Below are 23,368 nucleotides of genomic sequence, written 5' to 3'. Positions count from 1 at the left end.
CCGTGCATCAGTACGAGGGCCTGTTCTTCCTTGCCATGTGGTATTTTTCCTGTGCTTCCCATCGGAGCAGTGGGAATTGCCCTGCTGATGCCCAACACCGGCACCTGTCTGCTCACCGATGCCTCACTGGGCCTGGGGATGCCAATCATGATTTATTACATACTGTCCCACAGCAGTGTGTCAGATCAACAAAAGACCTTCGATATGGGGATCAGAGACCCTGTGACCAGTGAAACAGAGGATCTAAGGCCCAGTTCACATCTGGCATTAACATGTGTCTTGGGTGATCCGATCACAGCGCTAAATACAGGTGTGAATGCACCCAAACCGGATCCGATCGCTCAAATCACATTTGGAGGGGGACGCATTGAAGGACCGCCTATTCAGCCGACGTCCCCGTGTGAGCGGAAGAACGTACACTCGCATTAAATGCACAAGCGGTATTTCACATATGATTTATGTCAGAACCTCTGTCAGTGCAGTGGCCCACTGTGTAGTAAACTGCATTGTAAACAACAATGCATCCGGTTACAAGCAGTCGATGGAGATGCATTCGGAGACATGTTAAGGCCGGGTGTGAATGGACGCATTTGTGATCGGATCTCCCGGGATGCATGTTAATACCAGATATGAACAGGGTCTAAGACCAGGAGAACAGAGAGCTAGTGACAAATGGAAAGGAAAGTCCTTAGATCAGGGGATCAGAGACCAGGTGACTGAGGAAATGGAGGAGCTGAGCCTAAAAGAACAGTGAACCAGTGACTAATAGAACAGACACTCCATGACCAGTGAAACTGAGGATCTCAGATATGTAAAACAGAGAACCAGTGACCAATGGGATGGGCACCCCGTGGCCAGTGAAAAGGAGGATCTCAGGCCAGTAAAACAGAGAACCAGTGACCAATGGAACAGGCACCCCGTGGCCAGTGAAAAGGAGGATCTCAGGCCAGTAAAACAGAACCAGTGACCAATGGAACAGGCACCCCGTGGCCAGTGAAAAGGAGGATCTCAGACCAGTAAAACAGATAACCAGTGACCAATGGAACAGGCACCCCGTGGCCAGTGAAAAGGAGGATCTCAGGCCAGTAAAACAGAGAACCAGTGACCAATGGAACAGGCACCCCGTGGCCAGTGAAAAGGAGGATCTCAGGCCAGTAAAACAGAACCAGTGACCAATGGAACAGGCACCCCGTGGCCAGTGAAACGGAGGATCTCAGACCAGTAAAACAGAGAACCAGTGACTAATGGAACAGAGAACTAGTGTGTAGAGCAGACATGCTTAGTTGTTGCCCTTGTGGGCCACAGGCTGTGCTACGTTTTGTTCCTGATGAGCACTGAAATAAATCAGCCTTGATTGAGCTGTCAGCTAAATTAATTGTCACGTTTAAATCAGATTAAAATGGTCTTAACAAAAGCTGTATATTTTTATTAGTATTTATGGTTGAGGAGTGTGTCTAACAGTATAAAGATTAATAAAGATCTTTTTAAAACCGTGCTAACTCGCGTGCAGATAAATTGTGCAAATTTATTCAGCCAACAGCTAATGAACTCTAATTAAGAGCTCTGGGGGATGGAAACCAGTATTCCCTCCAGTCCACAGAGCCTGGAATTACCTACGTCTGGTATAAAGGATCCCTGCTCAGTCAAACAGGTGTAACCAAGCACCTGTGTCCACTGTGCAATAGGGAACTAGTACAGTGATTAGAGCAGAGAACTGGTGGCCAGTAAAGAAGTAAGAACCTATAACCAGTAAAGTAGAGAGGCATCGTCTAAAACAGGGAATAGATTATATTTCACATGTTCGAATTAAGCCTGATTCAAGTAATTATCTGTGTGTAAAGGCAATTAACCAATCATCATACCCTTTATTAGCAGAAGGGTCGAGGTGGAATAGAACAAGCTGACGGATTGGGTGAGGTCGCCTAGGGGAGGTGTAAGTGGCCCTGCTTGTGAGGAATGTGGATCAGGACTCCCGCCCTCTCAGAGCTAACATCGCTGCAGGATTTTAAGCACCCGCACTCTGGATCTGACACTCCTCCTCTGCCCTTGAGCAGAGCACGTCTCCCTTAATGCCCCGTTTGAAATTCAGTTGCGCTTGAGGCACTAGCTACACTCCTGCAGGTGTTGCGGGGGAACGGTGTGGCTCAGCAGGTTTGGATGCCGTGTCTGTGATCGGAAGGTCATGGGTTCAAATCCCAAGGTTAGCTGAGTCATGTTAGCTGAGTGCTCTATGGGTTGGCGGGCCCTGTTCTGTCCCTATCCAAGTCACTTTGGATAGAAGCAGCTGTTAATAAATGAAATGGGCTGGGGGGGGGCGGCGTGCTTTGCTGAAGGGGGAGGTCATGAAAAAATGAGCAGTGTCCAGCAGCCCTATAAGTCTGCCTGTGAAAAGGGCGAATTAGTTACGACAACATCGATACTGATGATGCGTCAGGATAACACAAGTACGTTGTGCTGCTTCACACAAGACTAGCAGCAACCTGAATGCTAAGAAGCCGCCCGCATGAAATGTCCAGGAAGTGATACTTACAGTGCAATTAAGGAAATAATATCTCATCAGATGGATCTCAGTCCGCCGGAAAACACAGCACTGCTATGCTGTGTCTGACAGACGGCTAAATAAATGCAGAACAGTCCCTCCGCCAAAGTTCATCGGCCGACCTGGTGAGACGAGACATGCGGGTAATTACCCCGCGGAACTTTTTCTCGTTATCGGCAGCCCCTGAGGAGGGCGCCGGTTTCTGCTGAGGCGGCCATATTTTTCCCCGCGAATCCCAAAGACGTCCCTCTTAATTTGATTGGCTGTTCCAAATCGGCTGTTCCAAATCGCCTGTTCGCCCGAGCTTGATAGCTTTACGAGATGAGCAGCCAGGTAACTCGATTTAGGCCCGACTCTAAAGAAGTTACCCTGCGTGGTTTGGGTGATGGGAGAGGTCAGCCCAGCGTGTGCTCACAGAGGTGGGAGGGGCATGATCTTGGGAAGGTTAGGGCTGTTTGGGATGTTTAAGTATAAGCAATAAATATCATATAACTGAGGAAAAGTCAACAGAAAGGTTCTCTTTCAGCTATTACCACAAAGTTTGTGTCTAAATGTCTCGGCTAAAATCCTTTGAAATGTTAGCAAACGTCAGGGCTGGCCTCCGCGGTTCATGTACGGTTTTATTATGAGGTATTAGCATCTTGTTGGGCAGGTTTCACCCGCTGCTCGAATGCCCTTGAAACATAGACAGGGGAAGAAAATGGCAAGAGTTACCTCTGGCTGTTTCATTCCGACGTCAATGCACTTGGGCCTTTGCATAAACACCCCTGTGTCTGATCGCAGGCAGTCTTTGATCAGATGAGGACCCGCCGGCTTCGGAGGTTAGCTGCAGAGTGGAGGTTGGGGAGGTTAGCTTGTGTATGCAAATGAAGGGGTGTTTTCCGGAGTGCTCGAGCACAAGGTGCGAGCGAGCAGGAGAGAAGTGTGCGTGCGCTTGCGAGGACAGAGATCAGACCACCTTGTATCGTAACACAGTAATGCCTTTCCCTCGAGACGGTAGCATGGAATAGCGCAGCGCTAAATTACCGCACGACTTGTCGCGGGTATACGTTTAACTAATTATTAAATGCTTGAACATGTAAGGGGCTATTAGCATTATGCTAATAATGTGCTGAGAATTGCCACTCAACGTTTAAATGGACATGTTCCAAAAAGAAGGCCCTGGTACGGCTTGCTGGTTTTATGCTGCCATCGTGAAAAGTGGAAAATTTGGTCTTCTAGTTAGCCGCCGGCCTCAGGTCCCCACGGAGGCTACAAATCCGAGAAAAGGCTGCCGATTGTAAAGCATCTTCTGTTTCTGTTTGCTATGTACAGGCACAAGCTGCGAAGATTAGTTAACTGCAATTAATACATATTTAGGTTACCGAAATCATATGTGATTTTTTTTTTTCCCCTAGATATCGTAATATCAATCTCTAAAATCCCATCCCAGCAATAAGTATTATAAATATGCTGTAGATTTCCTAGAAAATAAAGTTTTTTTTTTTTTTTAAACTATAAGGCTGGAACAGTAAGACTTATTTACTAAATTTAGATGCCGCTGTGTTATAAAAACCCACAATGTATCACAAGCCACTTTGCTCATTATCCAAAACCAGGGGATTCGCTGGCGGGATTCCAGTAGCTGCTCGGTCTCCAACCAGATCTTCGCCTCGCATCAGTTAAACGCGTGAGATGATGGAGGAGACAGTGAAGATTATGTGGCGAAGACAAACATGCAAATGTGTAAAGAGCAGGAAATTTCAGAAATATTTATACCTTTATAAAACTAGGCTATTTTTAGGGTGGGGAATTGATAAAGCCCAAAGTCACAGTCCAGTCACTAAATTTCAAATGCCTCAATTTTGCATTTTTAGTTCCACATTGCTGTGTATGAAATCTTAGATTTGGGAGACGGCATTCAGTTTTATTTTTTTATGGAGTCGAGCACTGCGGGAGATTCTGGCTGCCTGCGCCAACTTCCTGCTCTTCCACTCCCTCCCGCGGTCCTTAAAACAATTCCCTCCCCCTGCGTTGATTTTTGCTGATTTGCCCTTCACTCCGAAGGCATCGTTTACGCTTTTGAGAGGGTGAAGACAGAATGCAAAGAAGTAAAAAGAAAGTTTCGTACGGTAGTGGGAAATAGCACGTCCGCAAGGAAGGAAGAATGGAAAAGTAGAGAAGTGAGGGATGAGTGAGCGTAATTAAAATTTTCAGTCTCGTTAGGTTGGGTGACAGCCCTCAACGCTTTGGGCTCTTAGATCGATGGCGGAGATCGGCCTCAAATGCTAACGAACCAAATCGTTTGGGTCCCAGCCAGGAAGACAAAAATTAATTAAGATATTTATGCCTCCAATTAATCAGTTCAGTAAGAAACTTTCAGCATCTGTCAACTCACTGCAGACAAAACGTGAAAATGTTTGGTTTCCGTCATGGAGATGCTCATTCCTTCAGTTGGAATGGCAGTTGATTGGACACAGATCCTCAGCATCCACCCTAAAGGCTGCTCTCTTCCACATCACTTTGCCTACACCCACGCTCACCATTATACTCGTGGGTGTTATTCTCTTCTCGTTGACTCACGTTCTTAAGATTCTACTTGGAGGAAATTACCTTGGTAATTTCTGAGAGTGTCTGGACACTGAAGAGCTTGCTGTCAGGTACAAGAAATGTATCCTAAACACCAGCAAGACAAACAGAACAGTACAGAAGTAACTGTTTCATTTCATGGGGGTCAGGGATATATAGAGGGGCGGGGCCACAGGGGCACTGACCCCAACTAAAACCTGATTGGCCCTCATAGTGCCCCCTCCCCTGTCACTAATTGAATAAAAAAGTGTCATTGGCTAATCATAAGGCCTCCCTGTTTAAATTATTTCCCTTCCTATGCCCCCCCTCAAAAAATATCCTAGAATCTCCTCTGGGGGGGCAAACAGCCGAATGACAGTGTAGAAGGTTGAAATGTTTTCAGCACATTTGAATTTGTGTAACATCAATGCGAATCAAACTGTGGCACAACAGAAGAACTCCTGCCATGTAGGTTTTTGGTCAACTGAGACTCAACAGCCGTGGGTTTAGTTGGGTTCCCTAACATCCCCTCAACTGATTACCCATCTTGTGTTGGGAGAGTGTCCAAATTGATTGCCAAATTGTTGTTCAAAGAGTGTTGCACAGGAGGGGGTCAAGGTAACAGGGGGAGCAAAGCCGTTTACCCCCCCCCCCCCCCCCATCCAGTCCCTTTAGCTAAGTGGTAGAGCAGAAGGAGTGGAGGACAGTTGAGGACCCATTTTAAAAATACAACAATATTGCCAGTACAAGTGCTTGAAGAGGAGAGAATAGATATGAGAAAAAAAGAAGGAGGTTGAGACTACAGGGAAGAAACAGGCGAGAGAGATAGGGACTGAAGAGAGAGGCACGGACAGGAGAGAGAGACGGGCTGGCAAGAGAGAGGCAAGGAACAGGCGAAAGAGATAGGGACTAAGGAGGGAGGCACGGACAGGAGAGAGAGACAGGCGGGGACTAAAGAGAGAGGCAAGGATATGAGAAAAAGACATAGATAGGTGAGAGACATAGGCTGACAACAGAGATGGGGACAGGAGAAAGAAATGGGGCAGGTGAAAGAGGGAGGCTGGCGAGAGAGATGTGGATAAATAAGAGAGATGATGACAAGCCAGAGAGATAGATGCAGGCAAGAGAGGTGGGGACAGGCGAGAGAGACAAGGTCATGTGATGGGATGGGGGCAGACAGGAGAGAGGGAGGCCGGCAAGAGGAATGGGGGCTTGTGAGAGAGATGGGAACAAGTGAGAGAGACGATGACAGGTGAGCTGGTTAGTGAGACAGGCTGGTGAGGGAGACAGGGGTTGGTGAGAGATGAGGACAAGCCAGAGAGACATTGACAGGTGAGAGAGTAACAGGGACAGGTGAGAGAGAGATGGGGATAGGTGATGCAGTTGGCAGAGGCAGAGCAAAGGGTCAGGGAACTGAGATAGTGAGAGAGAGAGAGAGGACGTCCACCGGGAGTATTCAGGCCTTCGGCACGCTTGAGTGAGTCAAGTTTTTCTCTCTGCTACACTGTCGCTGCAGCAGCTCTCAGGTCTTTGCATGACACCTCCTCAGACAGAACATCCCCACACCAGTCACTGGTCCACAGTAGGGCCTAGACGGCCTTCTAGAACACATATATGAATGTCTACGTGATGCTGGTGTACTGAGAAGCTGGACAAGGCTCGACATGGTGGGCACTGAAGAATCAAAACCTTTAAACATTTCTGGGGTGCTAAACTCAACACACTCAACACCAGCTACGGGCTAGTTACCTGCTGGATGTGGTTGTCCACCATAGCCCACTTACAGTCAACCTATATACTACAGACGCACGCAAACACTACAGTTCCTGTGAGCTTCCAGTTGAATCCACACAAGACACCCACAATAAGGGTCCAACTGACTGACTCGGCACAGTTCCATACCCCAAAACCAGGAACACTATGAGGATGAAAGCAGAGGAGAAACTTTCCTACAGAAGTTACCACTGATGGCATGACTTACTCTGGGATTCAAATGAAAAATTACTGCTGTTGGATCCGGCAGCCCCTCATTGGATTTTGTGGTCCAATCTGTTGATGAATGTCTCAGGATCTCCCTGCATATCTTGCACCATTGCTGCTCATTTAATTAAGGATTTGCAGTGAAAGTTGTACTAATTGTGTTTTTCTTCTGTTCTCGCAGGCTGTTCAGTCCCCGGTGGGGGAGTAACGGAGAAGCGAGGAACAACAAGACAGGACGGGAGAATGAAGAAATCAAGAAAACAAATATTTTGCCTTGATTGTGAGTCTCACCACATCTGTCATTTTAACTAACTTTTCAAACGAAAGCCCCTGCCAGTCGTCATGGGAAACCGAGTCATGCTCCTATTGGCTTCCCTCTGCGTGTGGGCGGTCCTTAGGGGAGAGGTCTCCGCCAAGGTGATCAGGAGAAGAGGGTTGGGTGCTTATACTGCAGCCATTGGAGAAAAGTTGGCAGTTAGTCAGTGGGATTCAGGTTTTGACAAGACGACGCCTCCACTGGCGAAGCTCATGGGTTTCCTTCCGCATGATCTTGGCGTTGATACTAAGTTGGCTTCTCATCCAAGAACAACTCAGAGCAACTCCGTGACTCCAGTGTCAGGTGGAAAAGAAATCCAGACTCATACAGATACGTCTAAATCTGTTTCGAAATGGGAGGGGAGGCTGGTTTGTAACCCTAATTTAACCGCCGCCGTGTCCATGGAAGTTGGATCTAATTTGAGCTCAAAAGAAACGAACAACACAAAAAGTCCCGAGTTAAAAACCAAAGAAGAGAGAGTAGAGAAAAGCCATGTGTTACATCGCAGAGTGGACCTTAGTCTTCTATCCAATAAAACCAGGCTCAAGCCACTCGTTAAATCGAGGCCGAAAGCAGATCCAGAGGTTCAGGTAGCTCAGGGAAGAGGAGTTTTGTTGAATTCAGCCAGGATATCAAACCTGCCACCGACCCGCGGTCCTCAGAAACCTGGGCTGAAAGTGAACTCGGAGCCGATTTCAATCACACAGCTGCAGAAAGGGAGCGTCGAGGGTGTGGTCCCTTTTGGAAGGATCCTGAGGAGCAGGAAGCTGGATCTGGTTGGTACAAATCGCAGCCAATTAGCAGCCAGCGTTTCTTCAGGGAAAGCTCAAGAAAGACCTGCCTCTCCAGGTTTGCCCAGTGTGAGAGATCAAACTGCACGCCCACCTAGCCTAGTTGCGAATCTCGATAAGGGTGTCGACGCTGGGGCAGCATGGCATGACAAGCATTTTACTGTTCGCACCACGCTAATGGGCCAAACCCGGGGGGTTCCTGATAACGAGAGAAGCCCGTTTATTGAAAACTTAGATTCCATTATCCAAGATGGCAAGTCCAACCTATTCCATATGGGAGCCACTCTTCAGTCAGGATTATCTTCGGAACCAAGAGCAGAGAAATATCTGAGTCAGAGAAGCAGCACTAGTGACGTTCACACAGACGGACAAGAAGCAGCCTCTACTGCAGAATTCACAAACCAAGGGGTACTACCAGACATCAGCCACATCCTAAAACTCCGACCGGATCCCATCCCAGACCAGTCGGTCTATGGGGAGAAGGCACACAGCGGGGTCCCATCTGATTCTGGGCCCGGCGACGATGAGGGCGGCTTGGTGTTCCAGGAGGCGGAGTCTGAGGCAAGGAGCCAGGAGGTGGAGGAGACCCGGTCACGGAGCAGACGTAGCTGGATCTGGAATCAGTTCTTCGTAATCGAGGAGTACAGCGGCCCTGAACCTGTGCTCATTGGACGAGTGAGTAATTCCTCTTTATAAATATGGGAAGTGGTCATGTGACCACAATCTGTCACTGCTGACTAATTACTCCTAATTATTAATGCGGCGTCAGCTCCAAGCCCACCTGCAGGCTACAGTACAAAGGAAATTCTATTTTTAAGTGTAGTGCTTTAAGAAATATTTATACTGATATATTTTGATCTATGTTGTATTTCTTAGTAATACTCATACTGGGTGGGGGGGCTGCTGTAAATAAAACCTTAAACCCTATATTTGCTTAGCCTGACATCTTTTGCCCAGCACAGATCCACTGCTGCGCTAATGTAATTGTTCCACATTAATGGAAAATATACCCAGTGTTTTCAAAAACACATCCATTTCTGGGTAAAAGGCCTGACCTCGGGCTGTACCTTAGGTAGCAGGAGTGCACCCTCACGCAGTGGAGGATTAGCGTGGACGGATCCTGCGACAGAGAGCATGGAAAGAAAAAAAAGTGTTGCGTGTACCCCAGCCTCGGGCCACGCTCTCAGGCATGAGCCCCGGGGGGTGCCGGTGGGAAAGTGATGGGGAGAGGGGACTGACTGAAGGCTGGGGGATCGAGCCAGCAGCCATATAAACCTGTCAGAGATCACGCCAGCAGTAACCTCACACCTACTGGTACTCAGCGCACGTAGAGGGCAGCACGGTGACCTTGCCTAGAGAGCGTTTGGCCAGACGGCTCACGGCAGAGCCAGCTACGGCAGTCGGCAGGGAGCGAGAGAGCTGGGGTGGGGGCTACACTGCCGGGCCCAGGGTCCCTGCTTCCCGTCTCAGAGACAGGCTGGAGGTGACGTCTTTGCGAGCGGCGTCAAGATACTTCACGCTACGCCAACTGGGTCACCTGGGTTCCATCACGGCAGGGCCCGGTCCGCTCCAGACGGACGCCGTGTGGCTCCAGTGACCCCGTCGACTCGGTCGCGGGTCGCTGCTGCTGTTTTAACGCCTCTGTGCTCGCGTAACAGGTGAACAGGCGACAGATGTCCCTGACAGAGGTTCTGACTGGGTGTTTTGCCAAAACTTGATTGGCACGGGGTGCAGGGAGTGGGGAGGGGGTGGGGGTTACTCTGAAGCCTCGAGACAGGATGACAGGGTCTTGGGGAAGTCCCAGTATCCTGTCACAGGGAGACGGGCGCACACGTATGTTTGCGTACATGCTGAAACACGTAGATATACACACACACCCACAGAACAGTCTTCAAAACATTGTTGCTGGGGGGGGGGGGGGGGTGACAGAGTGGAGAGAGAGAGAGGGAGAGAGAGAGAACGACAAAGGGAGACAGACAGACGAGGAGAATAGAGCAAGAGAAGAGCAGATACATATCGCAATCAGAGAAAGCGAATGGGGGGAAAATCAAATACGAGGAGGAGAGAGGGGGAGAGGAGGCACGTCAAAGAAAGAGCGAGGAAACGGCTGACAAGATGGAGATTAAAATAAAGGGGTCACGGGAAAAGATGAGAGCAAGTGCCGGGTGAAAAATAACCAAAAGACAACAATGCTTGGCAGGAGGCAGCGTACGGCAGACAGCAGAGTAGCCCACACCTGCTGAGGCAGGGATTCTCAGGCCTGATTGCGGGGTTTCTCAAATGGTTCTGTTTCCGCAACAGAGTGGCTCTTCCTGTCTCGCGGTGGAGAGTGTTATAAACAGCACGAACAGCTTAGTTGCTGGGGACGGTGGGAGTGGGTGGGAGGGGGGGGGGGGAGATGTGGGATATATGTGGGTGCCATACAGATGGGAATCAGAACAAGGGGAGCCGGTAACAGAGAGAGGAAGAGGATAGGCCTAGCGTGAGAGGCCTGGGACCGACCAAGCAAAGCCGTCAATATTACTCTGGAAGTGGGGAGAGAGAGAGAGAGAGAGAGAGAGAGAGAGAGAGAGAGAGAGCAGGAGGATGGGGGAGAGAGTGAACAAGAGGGAGCGTTTGGTCAAATGCCATTTTATTACAAACCCCCGAGGAAAGGAAATTCAATGCTTTTGTGTTTAGTGTGGGAGCTGAATAGCTGAGCGATATATATAGAGAGCAACCCACCCCCCACCAAAGCTCTCTCCATGCCCCCCCATGCCACCTCTTGTATGTAGTCATTTTGGGTGGTTGATGAACCCAGCAGTCACACGTACCTAAAGTCTGTGCTCAGGCCTCATCTGCGGTCACCGCGCACGCGACCATAAACCCCCCCCCCCTTCCGTGGATAACAACGTAAAATACCCCCCTTCTAAATGCGAAGAGAAAACAACCTGTGTAAAATGCCCCACAGTGGCCCCCCATATTACATTCAATTCCTGTCAATCCAAAGGTAAAGGTATAAATGGGTATTGCACACATCGTGTGGTTAAGTAACACTTTAAGTAATAATGTTTTTTAACATAACATGTAAATGAAACTTAGAAATGCATCAAACTACAATTACTACAAGTAAACTTCTTATTCATTTGTAATCTCCCTGTACAGTTATTCATTAATTGCTTCTTACACACATCAAACCGTTAGCAGAGTCTAGCTAAAGTGAAGTTTTGCCAGCAGAAATTTAAGCAAAATAATTCGAAATCCAAAAACATGGGACTGAATGTCTATTCAGAGGTATCAGAGAAATTTGCTGAAGCTGAAGAAAAGAATGTAATTTTAGCGCAAAACTGTTTTATTAATCTGTTCACTTTGAATTTTTTACTAAATTTTTTTTACTTCAGCACAGTATGATTTGGACATATGGAGGTGGAGCTGGACTCCGGCATGGTCCAGTTTGGACATAAGGAGGTGGAGCTGGGCTCCGGCATGGTCCAATTTGGACATAAGGAGGTGGAGCTGGGCTCCGGCATGGTCCAGTTTGGACATAAGGAGGTGGAGCTGGACTCCGGCATGGTCCAATTTGGACATAAGGAGGTGGAGCTGGGCTCCGGCATGGTCCAATTTGGACATAAGGAGGTGGAGCTGGGCTCCGGCATGGTCCAATTTGGACATAAGGAGGTGGAGCTGGGCTCCGGCATGGTCCAATTTGGACATAAGGAGGTGGAGCTGGACTCCGGCATGGTCCAGTTTGGACATAAGGAGGTGGAGCTGGACTCCGGCATGGTCCAGTTTGGACATATGGAGATGGAGCTGGGCTCCGGCATGGTCCAGTTTGGACATATGGAGGTGGAGCTGGGCTCCGGCATGGTCCAGTTTGGACATAAGGAGGTGGAGCTGGACTCCGGCATGGTCCAGTTTGGACATAAGGAGGTGGAGCTGGACTCCGGCATGGTCCTGTTTGGACATATGGAGGTGGAGCTGGGCTCCGGCATGATCCAGTTTGGACATAAGGAGGTGGAGCTGGGCTCCGGCATGGTCCAGTTTGGACATAAGGAGGTGGAGCTGGGCTCCGGCATGGTCCAGTTTGGACATAAGGAGGTGGAGCTGGGCTCCGGCATGGTCCAGTTTGGACATAAGGAGGTGGAGCTCGGCTCCGGCATGGTCCAGTTTGGACATAAGGAGGTGGAGCTGGGCTCCGGCATGGTCCAGTTTGGACATAAGGAGGTGGAGCTGGGCTCCGGCATGATCCAGTTTGGACATAAGGAGGTGGAGCTGGGCTCCGGCATGATCCAGTTTGGACATAAGGAGGTGGAGCTGGGCTCCGGCATGATCCAGTTTGGACATAAGGAGGTGGAGCTGGACTCCGGCATGATCCAGTTTGGACATAAGGAGGTGGAGCTGGGCTCCGGCATGATCCAGTTTGGACATAAGGAGGTGGAGCTGGGCTCCGGCATGATCCAGTTTGGACATAAGGAGGTGGAGCTGGGCTCCGGCATGATCCAGTTTGGACATAAGGAGGTGGAGCTGGGCTCCGGCATGGTCCATTTTGGACATAAGGAGGTGGAGCTGGGCTCCGGCATGATCCAGTTTGGACATAAGGAGGTGGAGCTGGGCTCCGGCATGATCCAGTTTGGACATAAGGAGGTGGAGCTGGGCTCTTGCAGGCTCCCTCAATATTTAAAACTTTGGTGGTGGCTAGCGTTTCCCACCCACCCAGATTCCACAGGGAGCTGAAGCATTCCACATGAGAGCTGTGGGTACACAGTATCCCCCCTGACACAGTGAAGCAGCCAAACCCCCCCTTGCCCTTTCAAACGTCCTGCCGACGGTGAAGCCAGCTCTGCCCTTTCCCACCGCCAAGGCCGCGGTTCTTAAAGGGCCACGCCGCTCGTCTGTGACAGTGGCAGCGAGGGGAAATGCCAGCAGACCCCCCACTTCACACATCACGCTGTGTGATAATCAACAACAAGGATTTACATTTTTGGGGCAGAGCTGTGGTCTCATAAATAATGCATAATAATGACTTTGCATAATAAGAGCAAATATGAAACAGTTCATCATGATAATGACTAATGGTAAAAATGAATAATGAATGTTAGCGGGCTTCTCTGTGACTAGTGGGGCTTTGGGATTTGAGCTCAAGGGATCCGATGGCATCAGATCCCAGTTGCTGAGGGTCAGCAGAGAGAAAAAACGAAGATTCACCTCTAGTGGGCAAGGGGCACGGTGTGATTGGTAAATGCAGCTGGACTTTGCAGGCCATGGCGGTGGACTCAGTGTGGGTCGAGGAGGTCGCCAAACTTATGACTTGTGACATGCATCGATTTTTGGGTGGTGTGGTTCTTCAAGAGGCTACAAAGGGGCACCTGGAAATGGGTACAGATACAGGCAGATGCTGGTTACCTAGCAGATTGTGATACAGATACAGGCAGATGCTGGTTACCTAGCAGATTGTGGTACACATACAGGCAGATGCTGGTTACCTAGCAGATTGTGGTACAGACACAGGCAGATGCTGGTTACCAAGCAGACTGTAGTACACATACAGGCAGATGGTGGTTACCTAGCAGATTGTGGTACAGATACAGGCAGATGCTGGTTACCTAGCAGATTGTAGTACACATACAGGTAGATGTTGGTTACTGAGCAGATTTTGGCACAGATACAGGCAGATGCTGGTTACCTAGCAGACTGTAGTACACATACTGTACAGGTAGATGTTGGTTACTGAGCAGATTTTGGCACAGATACAGGCAGATGCTGGTTACCTAGCAGACTGTAGTACACATACTGTACAGGTAGATGTTGGTTACTGAGCAGATTTTGGCACAGATACAGGCAGATGCTGGATACCTAGCAGATTGTCCTACAGATACAGGCAGATGTTGGTTACTGAGCAGACTTCTATACAAATACAGGCAGATGTTGGTTACTGAGCAGAATTCTATACAAATACAGGCAGATGCTGGTTACCCAATGGATTGTGGCATTGATACAGGCAGATGCCGGTTACCGAGCAACTGTGGTACAGGCAGACACATCGACTGCACTGCAGAGATTAGTATTGCAGGGAGTTTCCATTGCAGTTGTAATTAGCTCTGATCCAGTCAAATTGGATCAGGTCTTCATAATGGCTCTGATGCATCGTGTTGCAGTAGAACCCAGTCCAGATTGTGGTTTTTGTATTAGATCCCTTTCGGCTTTACGGAATTAAATTTGTTTTTTCTACGATTCTGCGGGGGTCTGTGGCACAGGCTAGTGGGTTACCTGCGGCCTGGTGCAGGTAGTGTGGTTTTGGCTTTTCTGTGAGGGTTCTGAGGGAGCCTCAGGGCTGGTGACTGTGTGGAGTGGTTCTCCTGCTGCTGGAGTTATAATCACATTGCATATGATCCGTGTCCCCAGGCTTCAAACGTTGCCCTTAACTTCCCCAACTCCCTCCCTTCCTCCCTCTCCCCCCTTCTGACAGGTGACTTACCCCCCCCCCCCCCCCCCCCCACCATGAGTCCATCATCCACACTCCGTGATCCTCCACACGAATGAATACCCTCCCAGCACATTGTCACCGTGCCCCAAATGGGATTCCTTTAAATGCATATAACCCCCCTCCCCCCACGCTAACCCGCTGTGATGCCGCGGCTGCTGTCCCACGGGACTCAGCTTGGTCAGGGCCCATGGCTCCCCACTTGATGGCAGACGTTCGTCACACCAATCTCCAAAGCCCGCAAGGTGTTGGTCTTCCAATCTTGTGTTATTCCTGTCAGGTGGGGGGCAGTGTTGGTGGTGGACCAAATTTTATAGCCTGAGCCAAAATTATCATGGGGCTGGGGGCAGTAGTGTCATTACCAGGAATGTGTGGGGGGTAAGGAAGGACCATGCAGAACCTGGGGGCCCAGACCAACAGTGGCCTTTGGGAGGGGGAGAAGTTAAACAGGAGAGCCCAAATAGACCCCACATGGAGTCTCCCCGCCCCCGTGGTGAATCAGCCACTCAGGAGCGGCGGTTAAGAAGTCAGACGACATGCCCGAAAAGCTGCTGGCTCCGTCCTTCATTTAGGCTAGAGCGCTGGCGAAATACGCCACCCCCCCCCTTGATTTATGATCGATGGTCTCACCGAGTATATGAAATGCGAATCATGGAAGAGATTCTCAGGCCGACGCCAAATGTATTTTTTTCCCCCCGCTTTGTGATTTATGGTGTCGCCCCAAAATGTGGAATTGAGTGTATGAGTGTGTGGTATTCAGGTGATTTAGAGGCTGAATCGCAGACCGAGCACAGCAAGAATCTCAGGTTCGATATGTAACGTTCCCAACCCAAGCGGCACAGATGCTACTTAAAAACACACAGGGTCAGTGGATCTATAGTCAAATGTCAAGAAAACAGGCTGGAGAAGGCCGGGCGGTCCTTATCATATAAAAACATTAAAATAAGCAATATAACATGGACCAGGGGAGATTCCAGGATTTGACTAAGACACAAAAAAGAACCATTTCTTCCCCAAGTTTCCCCAAAGGGGGGTACGAAATCTGCAGGGTTGGAGTGAGATTTTCAATTAAGTCTGCACACAAATGCACATACACTCACATGTATGAAATAAGTTTATTGCCTTGTAAATAGTAAGTAGGGTTTTCAAACTACCCAAACACTTTTTTTGTAGCTAATTTTAGGTTTCTAAAGGAATAATATAGTGGGTAACAGATGTGTGAGTGTGTGAGAGTGGCAACCCTGAATGTACACAGAAACATGGGACAGATTGCTAAATGGCCCTAGATTTTTTTTTTCCGGGGAGGATGAAAAAAGATAGGGGGTCTGAAGGTCTAGCAGAATGTCCTGCAGATGACAGCAATTGTGCTTCATAGTGTGGGGCGGTGGATCAGTGGCACTGTGGTGTTCCTCTTCCGGTTCTCCAGCTCTCTCTCTCTGTGAGTCTCGGAGAGTTGACATCTCTAAATTGCCTGCAGTTTGAAGGCTGTGTTTGTGTGCCCCGTGATGGATTGCCACCAGTTTCCGGGTGGCTCTGGTCTCCTGCCTCTGCTTCGTCTAACAGGCTCCAGACTCACTGTGACTCTGCACTGGATGAGCGCGTATTGATGACGTACATAAGTAGCGGTCTACTGCGCTATGTTCTGCAGTGGAATGTGGTGTCCGAGGCCATGGTGAAGCACTGCAGTGTTTCTGCATTTACCTCTAATATCCGCTGCTCTTGACTCCACTGACGCACTCACCTTAACATGTGATAAATCTGTGATCCCCTAAATGCTGCAGATTCGACACAATTGAGGGAACTCCAGTGCACACGGTGCCGTTTAACGCAAGCCCTCATATTATGTGTTACCCTGTGCAGCATTAAGAGGAGCATGTCACATTCACTAATCTCGGGCACTGCTAATGCATGGTTTAATTACTGCAAATTAACAGCTTGTAATTTTATTAAAAACAGGTAATTTGGGGTTAAGTGAATGATAACTCATGCTTTACGGTGGAAGCCCAGCTCTCCACAGCAGAATACATTGTACACTGCATACATTTATGCAACTTATCTTCCATGATTTTTGCATGTAATAGATGGTTGTTGGCTTGAAATCTACCTCCATCTTTCTGTGTGGAGTTTGCATGGGACAAGCGCTTGTGGATTTGGATCGCACTTTCACCTTTCTGTGCGCCATTTCCAGGTAACAAGTGGTTGTGGGTTTGAATCCCATCCCCTTTTTATGTGAGGTTTCCATATAATGGATGGTCAGTGATTTGAATCCCACCATTATTTTTCTGTGTCGAGTTTGCATGTAACAGGTGGTTGTGGGTTTGAATCCCACTTATGTCTTTCTCTGTAGAGTTTGCATGGTATTTCTGATTGTACACCCTGTGATAGACTAGCATCCAATTCAGGGTGTCTCTCGCTATATGCCATGTATATCCTGAGATAGGTTCTAGGCCCCCAGTGCTACATTGGGTCACAGATTATGGAAGATGAATTATGAAGAGGCCTCGTAGCTGATTCTTCCTGTGTACTACATAACGTATGGTACACTTTCTTCAGTACGTTTAGGGTTCTTCCGCTGAACCTATATAGGTTTTGCATGGGGGTGTGATGAAAGCTTAGAGCCAACGCATATGCGGGGTCTCATTAGAGCTTGCTGGGCCTTTGTTCCTGGAGCGGGTGCTGCATGTGTAGCGCCCTGCTTGTATAACATCGAGATGAAGAACGTTCCGATAGAGCCGCAAGCAGGAGAAAATCGAGAAGCATTGCAGAGTCCCCCCCCCCCCCCAGCCCACCTCTCAGCCACAAAGCTGGTCCTTCTTCGCATCCTCTCCTCAGATCGTTACTGCGGTAACGAGGCGGCTGGCATCATTAAAAGGCATCATTACGGGCCATCGTTATTAAGCCGGTCGTTCGAGCACCGTGGCCTTTGCCAGCCGATCCCATCAAAGGCCGACAGCCCCTCAGACACACGGTGCGGGTCGCGTCATCACCCCTGGCAACCCTGGACATCCCATGCTGCACATGGGATGAAGGACAGTACCAAAGTTGGCCTCGCGCTGACAAAGACCCTGCTCCGTAACCATGACAGTGTTTCCTCCTGGGGATTGCATTAGCACAGCATCTGGCAATGATAGCAGTAGGATGGGGGGTTTGGGGGCGTCAAGCGCTGAAAAAGAGGTCAAGACACCTGAGTTTCTGTGTTTGCCTCCAGATCTATGGCTTCCTCTGAATCGTCCCCAAGACTGAGGATCACGATGCCTTGGCGCACGTGCCGAATCACGGGAGAAAAGGATCTGCTTGGGCTGTGACCAATTTTAAATTATAAAACAAAAATATGTGTAAAAATTCTTCCGAGTGTTTTGCTTCCATCCATCAAACGTAGTCTTTGGCTGTGAATTTGAAATGTCACACTGTGCTAAATCCAGTTTAAGATCCGTTGAACCACCCAGCAGATTTTAATCATGAGGGGAGTCTGACAGGCACTTTTTTTGCCTGTTTATTCAGGCACATAGATTGTTAAGCTTCAGACTGTTATAGAGCTAGAATTAGTAGATTTGTTGTACCCTTCTGGGCTTAATGGGAATATGGATCTAGGTCATAGATATATAGTGTACTGGATAAGTCTGGTGTTACATTGAATCTGTTTCTTGAAATTCAAGGTGACGTTCTCTGAATATCAGGGACCGTTTTTTTTGTAATTGCGTCTAAGCTGCTTAAATGAAATAAGCTGTGTTTTGTGGCCTGGTACATGCAGTAGCAAATCTGCTGTGCATGTGAAGGTTCTGGGTTGTACCCGCCTTGTTCTTACCTTGTTTTTACCGTGTGTCACCTCCTGTCATGTTTCCTGCAAGCCAGCCAGCCCCCCCGCCCAATCACCCCCTCCCCACCTCCCTGACCTGAGCTGTAACAAAAAGGAGTGTTAATATTCCACGTCTGTTCCGGAGGGGGCCCAGCGCAGCGTAGGGACAGCAGTGGAAAAATCTCTCCCCATCGGGCGCCCTGCTTGAGAGCACATCGGATGAAAGTTCCAGACCCGATAATGCACCGAAATTGATTCCTCTTTGCCCGGTGATGCAGTGCAGAGATGAGACCCCCTCCCCCGCCGCCTCCGCCCCATCAACCACCACACCTGATCCACCGCCCCCCCCTCCCCCCCAGCACCGGCTGTTGTGAGACGTGCAGCCACGCTGTCTACTGTCTCACCAGTATTGTGAAAAATATTTCTTGCCTTACGGATGGATTGGCAGGTTGGAGGGTTGCCAGATTGTACGAGGGAAGTCTGCGATATATTTTGTTTGCACCTAAGGAAGGCTTGTTTTTTTTAATGGTGCCTTCTGGGAGAAAGTGCCCTCGGGATTAAAGTGAAATTCTGCGGCGCGCCCCAGCCCAAAGCGAGGGTAGGCCTACGTCAGATACGTGTTAGGTTAATGTCAGGCAATCTCTTGGCTTAACGTCGCCTGATAAGAACAGGCAACCTTTGTTTGATGTCACAAATGTCAGCCTGTCTTTGTGTTTTTATTTACCATATGAAACTCCACAGGTCAAAATAAAGTTGTTGTAAGTTCAGAGCTGAATTCTGACATAAAGTTCAGGTGGGTCACCTCCAGTGCGTGCTGGGCCAGCGTGGGCTGAACTTATTTGTTTGTTTTTAATTTTTTATTTTTTTTTTGGGGGGGGGGGGGGGTCTGTATCCTGATTATAATGCGCATTCAGTATTTTTGATTAAAACTTAAATGCATATCCCAATCTCATGCCTTTTTTTGTTTTGTTTTGGCCAGCTGCACACGGACATGGACAGGGGTGACGGCCGTACCAAATACATACTGCGGGGGGAGGGTGCGGGCTCCGTGTTCGTGATCGACGAGAAGACCGGGAACATCCATGTCACCAAGCCACTGGACAGGGAGGAGAAGGATGAGTACCGGCTCATCGCCACGGCAACCGACCGCCAGACGGACCGCGCCCTAGAGCCCTCCTCCCAGTTCATCATCCGGGTGCAGGACATCAACGACAACCCGCCCGTCTTTCAGGACGGCCCCTACAGCGCCACCGTACCCGAGATGGCCAACATAGGTACTGCATGCGAAGAACGTTAATGAGCCTAAGCCTCATGTGGTCTCAGTTCTTGCAAACATGTCTTTTTCAGCGCTTCCAGAGAAGCTCGTATATATTCATAAAATTATCAAAGCAAGAAAAATACATGTGCTGCATTAAATATGTGTATGTATTTAATGCTGTCGTCGGCCTATTTAAATTCTTCAGATTTTACGTTTGAGTCTACTTTGTCTGTTTTCCCCGCATTTTCTGTCTGAGTAATGTTCCATCTCTCTTCTTTTTTTTCTTTTTCTTTGACGGATCAGTGCTTAGGGTCAGCTTTGGGCAGCAGTCTTCCTTACCCAGCCTCGTTCCCCCTGCTCCCTTGCTCTGTGACACTGTCAACGCTTTGATGTCAAAAACAGCAACAGCTGCTCCCACAATTCCCCTCTTCCCCGAGAGCTTGTCAGGCAGTGGCCCATGGGAAACGTAGTTCTTTTTTCTGATTCCATATCTCTTTTTTATCTGTGTTAATTTTTAAATAAAGCTGATAGTCTTTGATTTGTTCAGGGCGCCGATAGTGCCTTAGAGAAGCGTTTTAGGACAGAGGGGAGTTATTAGAGAAGGAGAGCACAGTGGGAGGGAGCCCATGACAAATAGAGAAAGAATGAGAGAGAGAATATGGGGGATAATGAAATACACAGGCAGGCAGGGAGCGAGAGAGAAAAGGACAAATTATTTTTACATTGCAGTGAGAGAGATGAAGTGGATAGGAGCGAAATAGCAGGACCACAGGGAAGCCCTCGGCACCACGTGTATTTTTGAGCGGAGAAGTTGCCACGGGTTATTGCAGCGGTTTGGATCTCGCGCTTTGAACATGTAGCTGGCCTGGCAAGCAGCGGAGTACACACTTCCCTGTTAACCTCGCCGGCGATTTCCTTTCAGCTCTGCGAACCGCTTAGCCCGTCTGCACTCTCTTGGGCCCATAGAGCACTTTCGTGTCGATCATAAACTCTGTAAACCCAGCCTCCTGCACACCGGGGTTAATGCACTCCCATTTAGTGTTAATTTACTGTAGAATTCAAACCCCTATTAACCTTCTCTCTCTCGCTCTCTCTCTCTCTCCTTGTCTCCACCAGGTACGTCCATAATCCAGGTTACCGCGACAGACGCGGACGACCCCACCTACGGAAACAGCGCCAAGCTGGTGTACACACTGACCCAGGGACAGCAGTATTTTTCTGTGGACCCCCAAACCGGTCAGTTTTAAATTCACCTCTCTGCAAGTTTAATTTCCCTCCCAGAGTTCCCACCCTGCCCCCAATTCCCGCCGTCCCCGGCATGTCGGCTTTTTAATCGCAATTTCCACCTCTCCGTTTTTCATCCCTGCCTCTCTGTCGCTCCGCATTTCATGACTCGCTCCTGTAATTCGATCACGTCTTGAGTTTCCGCGCAGGTCCGACACGGATACCCATGTCCTTACCACCTCCCTGGAGATGCACGCCATCGTAGCATGGAAACCGCGCGCCCGTTATATTTCCCAGGAAGCTGAACGTCTGCGCGAACACGATGTGGACGTGTCGCTGACAATGAATCAACTGTTAGGCTCGGCACCCCCTTCTGGCTGTGTGGTGTAGGGTCACATGGACTCTTTCTGCAGGCATGGCCATTCTCAGCTCCTCCAGCTGGTATCCGTGCTCTGTGGATAAATCCCAGTTTATCTCTTTGTGTTTATCTCTGTATATTTTGGATAAAGGCGTCTGCTAAATACATAAAGATCTAAAATCATCTCAGAGCTAATTCTCTGCAGGGGGGCAGCATGGCTGTGATCAGAAGGTCGTCGGTTCAAATCCCAGTGTTGGCTGAGTAAACTTCACTATTAGGGCCCTGAGCGAGGGCCCTTAAACCCTAATTTCTCCAGGGACCGGCTGACCCTGCTCTCCCGAAAATGTGCATCGCTTTGGATAAAAGCTACTAAATAAAACAATATATATTTTAGGTTATAGTGCATCTCAGCCGGATTCCGCCAGGTGTGTGTGCGGGACACTTCTTGTCAGCATCTCTGCATGTGAGATTCCTAATGTATTTTTTCCCATTAAGAGAAGTCTCAGACTGTGACCCCCATACTTCATATCCATATAATGTAATTAGTCAGCTACATTCTAATATTACTGTGGAGTATTAATATTAATAAGCTGTTCTGGTTGCTTTCTTTGCAAGTTAATTAATTGCCAGGTTAAACCCCTGTACTGAGCAACTCTGGCTACTGGGTTGGCAGTTTAATTTTCTAGCTGGGAACTGACTGCATTGTCCTTTGGCAAGGGGTGGGTTTTTTTGGTGGTGGGGGGAGGGGGCTGGCTCCCCAGGGTGATAGGTCACCTGCACAAAGTCAGGGGATTTAAGTAGCTGTGTGTGTATAGGGTTACAGGCTACTGTCCTCCAGCCCCCCCCCCTCTATCCCAGTTGACTAGTTTAATTCAATTTTCTTTTCAACCGCCTTTATTGGCATGGCAAACCATTTACCCTGCCAAAGCACTTCAACGCCTAAAAAATATTGCGCAAAATAAAGAGGATATACTGCGTCTAAGGGGGGGTATATTTTTACATTTACCTTTAAAGGTAATAATATCCATCAATGCATGAGGAAATATTTATTAAGGACTTAGTACACTGTTGTTCAGTGTAATTCAATTCACAGTGCCCAGTATTTATTGACAGAGTCTAATAATTCTGTATAATCTATCCATCCATTTTCTATATCGCTTTTCCAGTGTAGAGTCACAGTAAGCCTCAAATCAATCCCAGGAAGCAGAGGGCACAAGGCAGGGGATAGTCCACTGCAGAATTTTTATATAATCACGTATTATGATGTAGAATATGAAATCCATTTATTGATAGTCCTTGTGATGTACTGACCAATGCCATGTGAGATTTTCCTGTGTCAAAATGTTTTGGAGTTGGGTGAATTTAGATAATCATCGAATAAAAAAATAGGCTTTTCTGTTGTTTCTATATATATAGAAGATGTCACATTTTGAGACAAAGTAACGCTCTGCCTGTGTGACGTCGCCCCCCGCTGGCTGCGGGGTGAGGAGCTCGAGTCCTCTGGGGGGGGACAGCTGGTTTGTGCTGGCTGCTTTACCCCTCCCTCTCTAAGCTCTCCTACACAAGTGAACCTCCAGGTCTGTTGGCAGGGATGGAAGATCTGGGGCAGGTTCACTCCGAAGAAAGATGTATGTGGACAAAAACTGTGGTTCTGAAGCTTTGGGGGGATTAGCGGCTGGCACTCCAGCTTCACACCCCCAGCAGTTTGACCCCCGTTCCCAGCTCTGTGTGTGGGGTAGGTTTGCTCCAGGAATGGCTGTGAATCGCCCGTGCCCTGCGGTATCTGGGATCCCTGTCCAGCCTGCCTGTGTTTCCTGGAACAGCCTCCAGGCCCACGGCCCTCCTGCGTCGGGTCAGCGCTTACGGAAGATGAACGATAGGAAGAAAACTATTAATAAGTAAAGAACAATACCCTCTCTGCTGGAAAGTTGGATGTATTTATAAAAGACAAGAAGAATTGATTTAATCCATTATTAATTAAGCATTTATATTCTCTGGATGAAATATTCTCACCATATTTTTGAACTTGCATTTCATGCCTGTCGGTACGTTTTGCAGGTTTAGAAGGATATGCGATTGTATTCTGTTTTGCACCAGTC

The 23,368-nt window shown here is 48.6% G+C and overlaps 1 protein-coding gene across 3 annotated transcripts in view; it reads left to right on the top strand.

Moving 5' to 3' along the window:
* The window catches only part of LOC125740425 (cadherin-24), a 91,134-nt gene that overhangs the window by 25,902 nt on the left and 41,864 nt on the right, over window positions 1-23,368 (top strand). For all 3 annotated transcript variants that reach the window (XM_049011512.1, XM_049011513.1, XM_049011514.1), the window contains exons 2-4: window positions 7,248-8,848; window positions 19,409-19,703; window positions 20,804-20,923. In XM_049011512.1, coding sequence (XP_048867469.1) covers window positions 7,409-8,848; window positions 19,409-19,703; window positions 20,804-20,923 — 1,855 coding nt within the window. In that variant the 5' untranslated portion in view covers window positions 7,248-7,408. The remainder of the gene's footprint in view (window positions 1-7,247; window positions 8,849-19,408; window positions 19,704-20,803; window positions 20,924-23,368) is intronic.

This window comes from Brienomyrus brachyistius, chromosome 4, assembly GCF_023856365.1.
Source record: "Brienomyrus brachyistius isolate T26 chromosome 4, BBRACH_0.4, whole genome shotgun sequence".
Taxonomy (NCBI): domain Eukaryota; kingdom Metazoa; phylum Chordata; class Actinopteri; order Osteoglossiformes; family Mormyridae; genus Brienomyrus; species Brienomyrus brachyistius.
The sequence above is the reverse complement of the archived record's forward strand: the minus strand, read 5'-3'. Positions and strand labels throughout refer to the sequence as shown.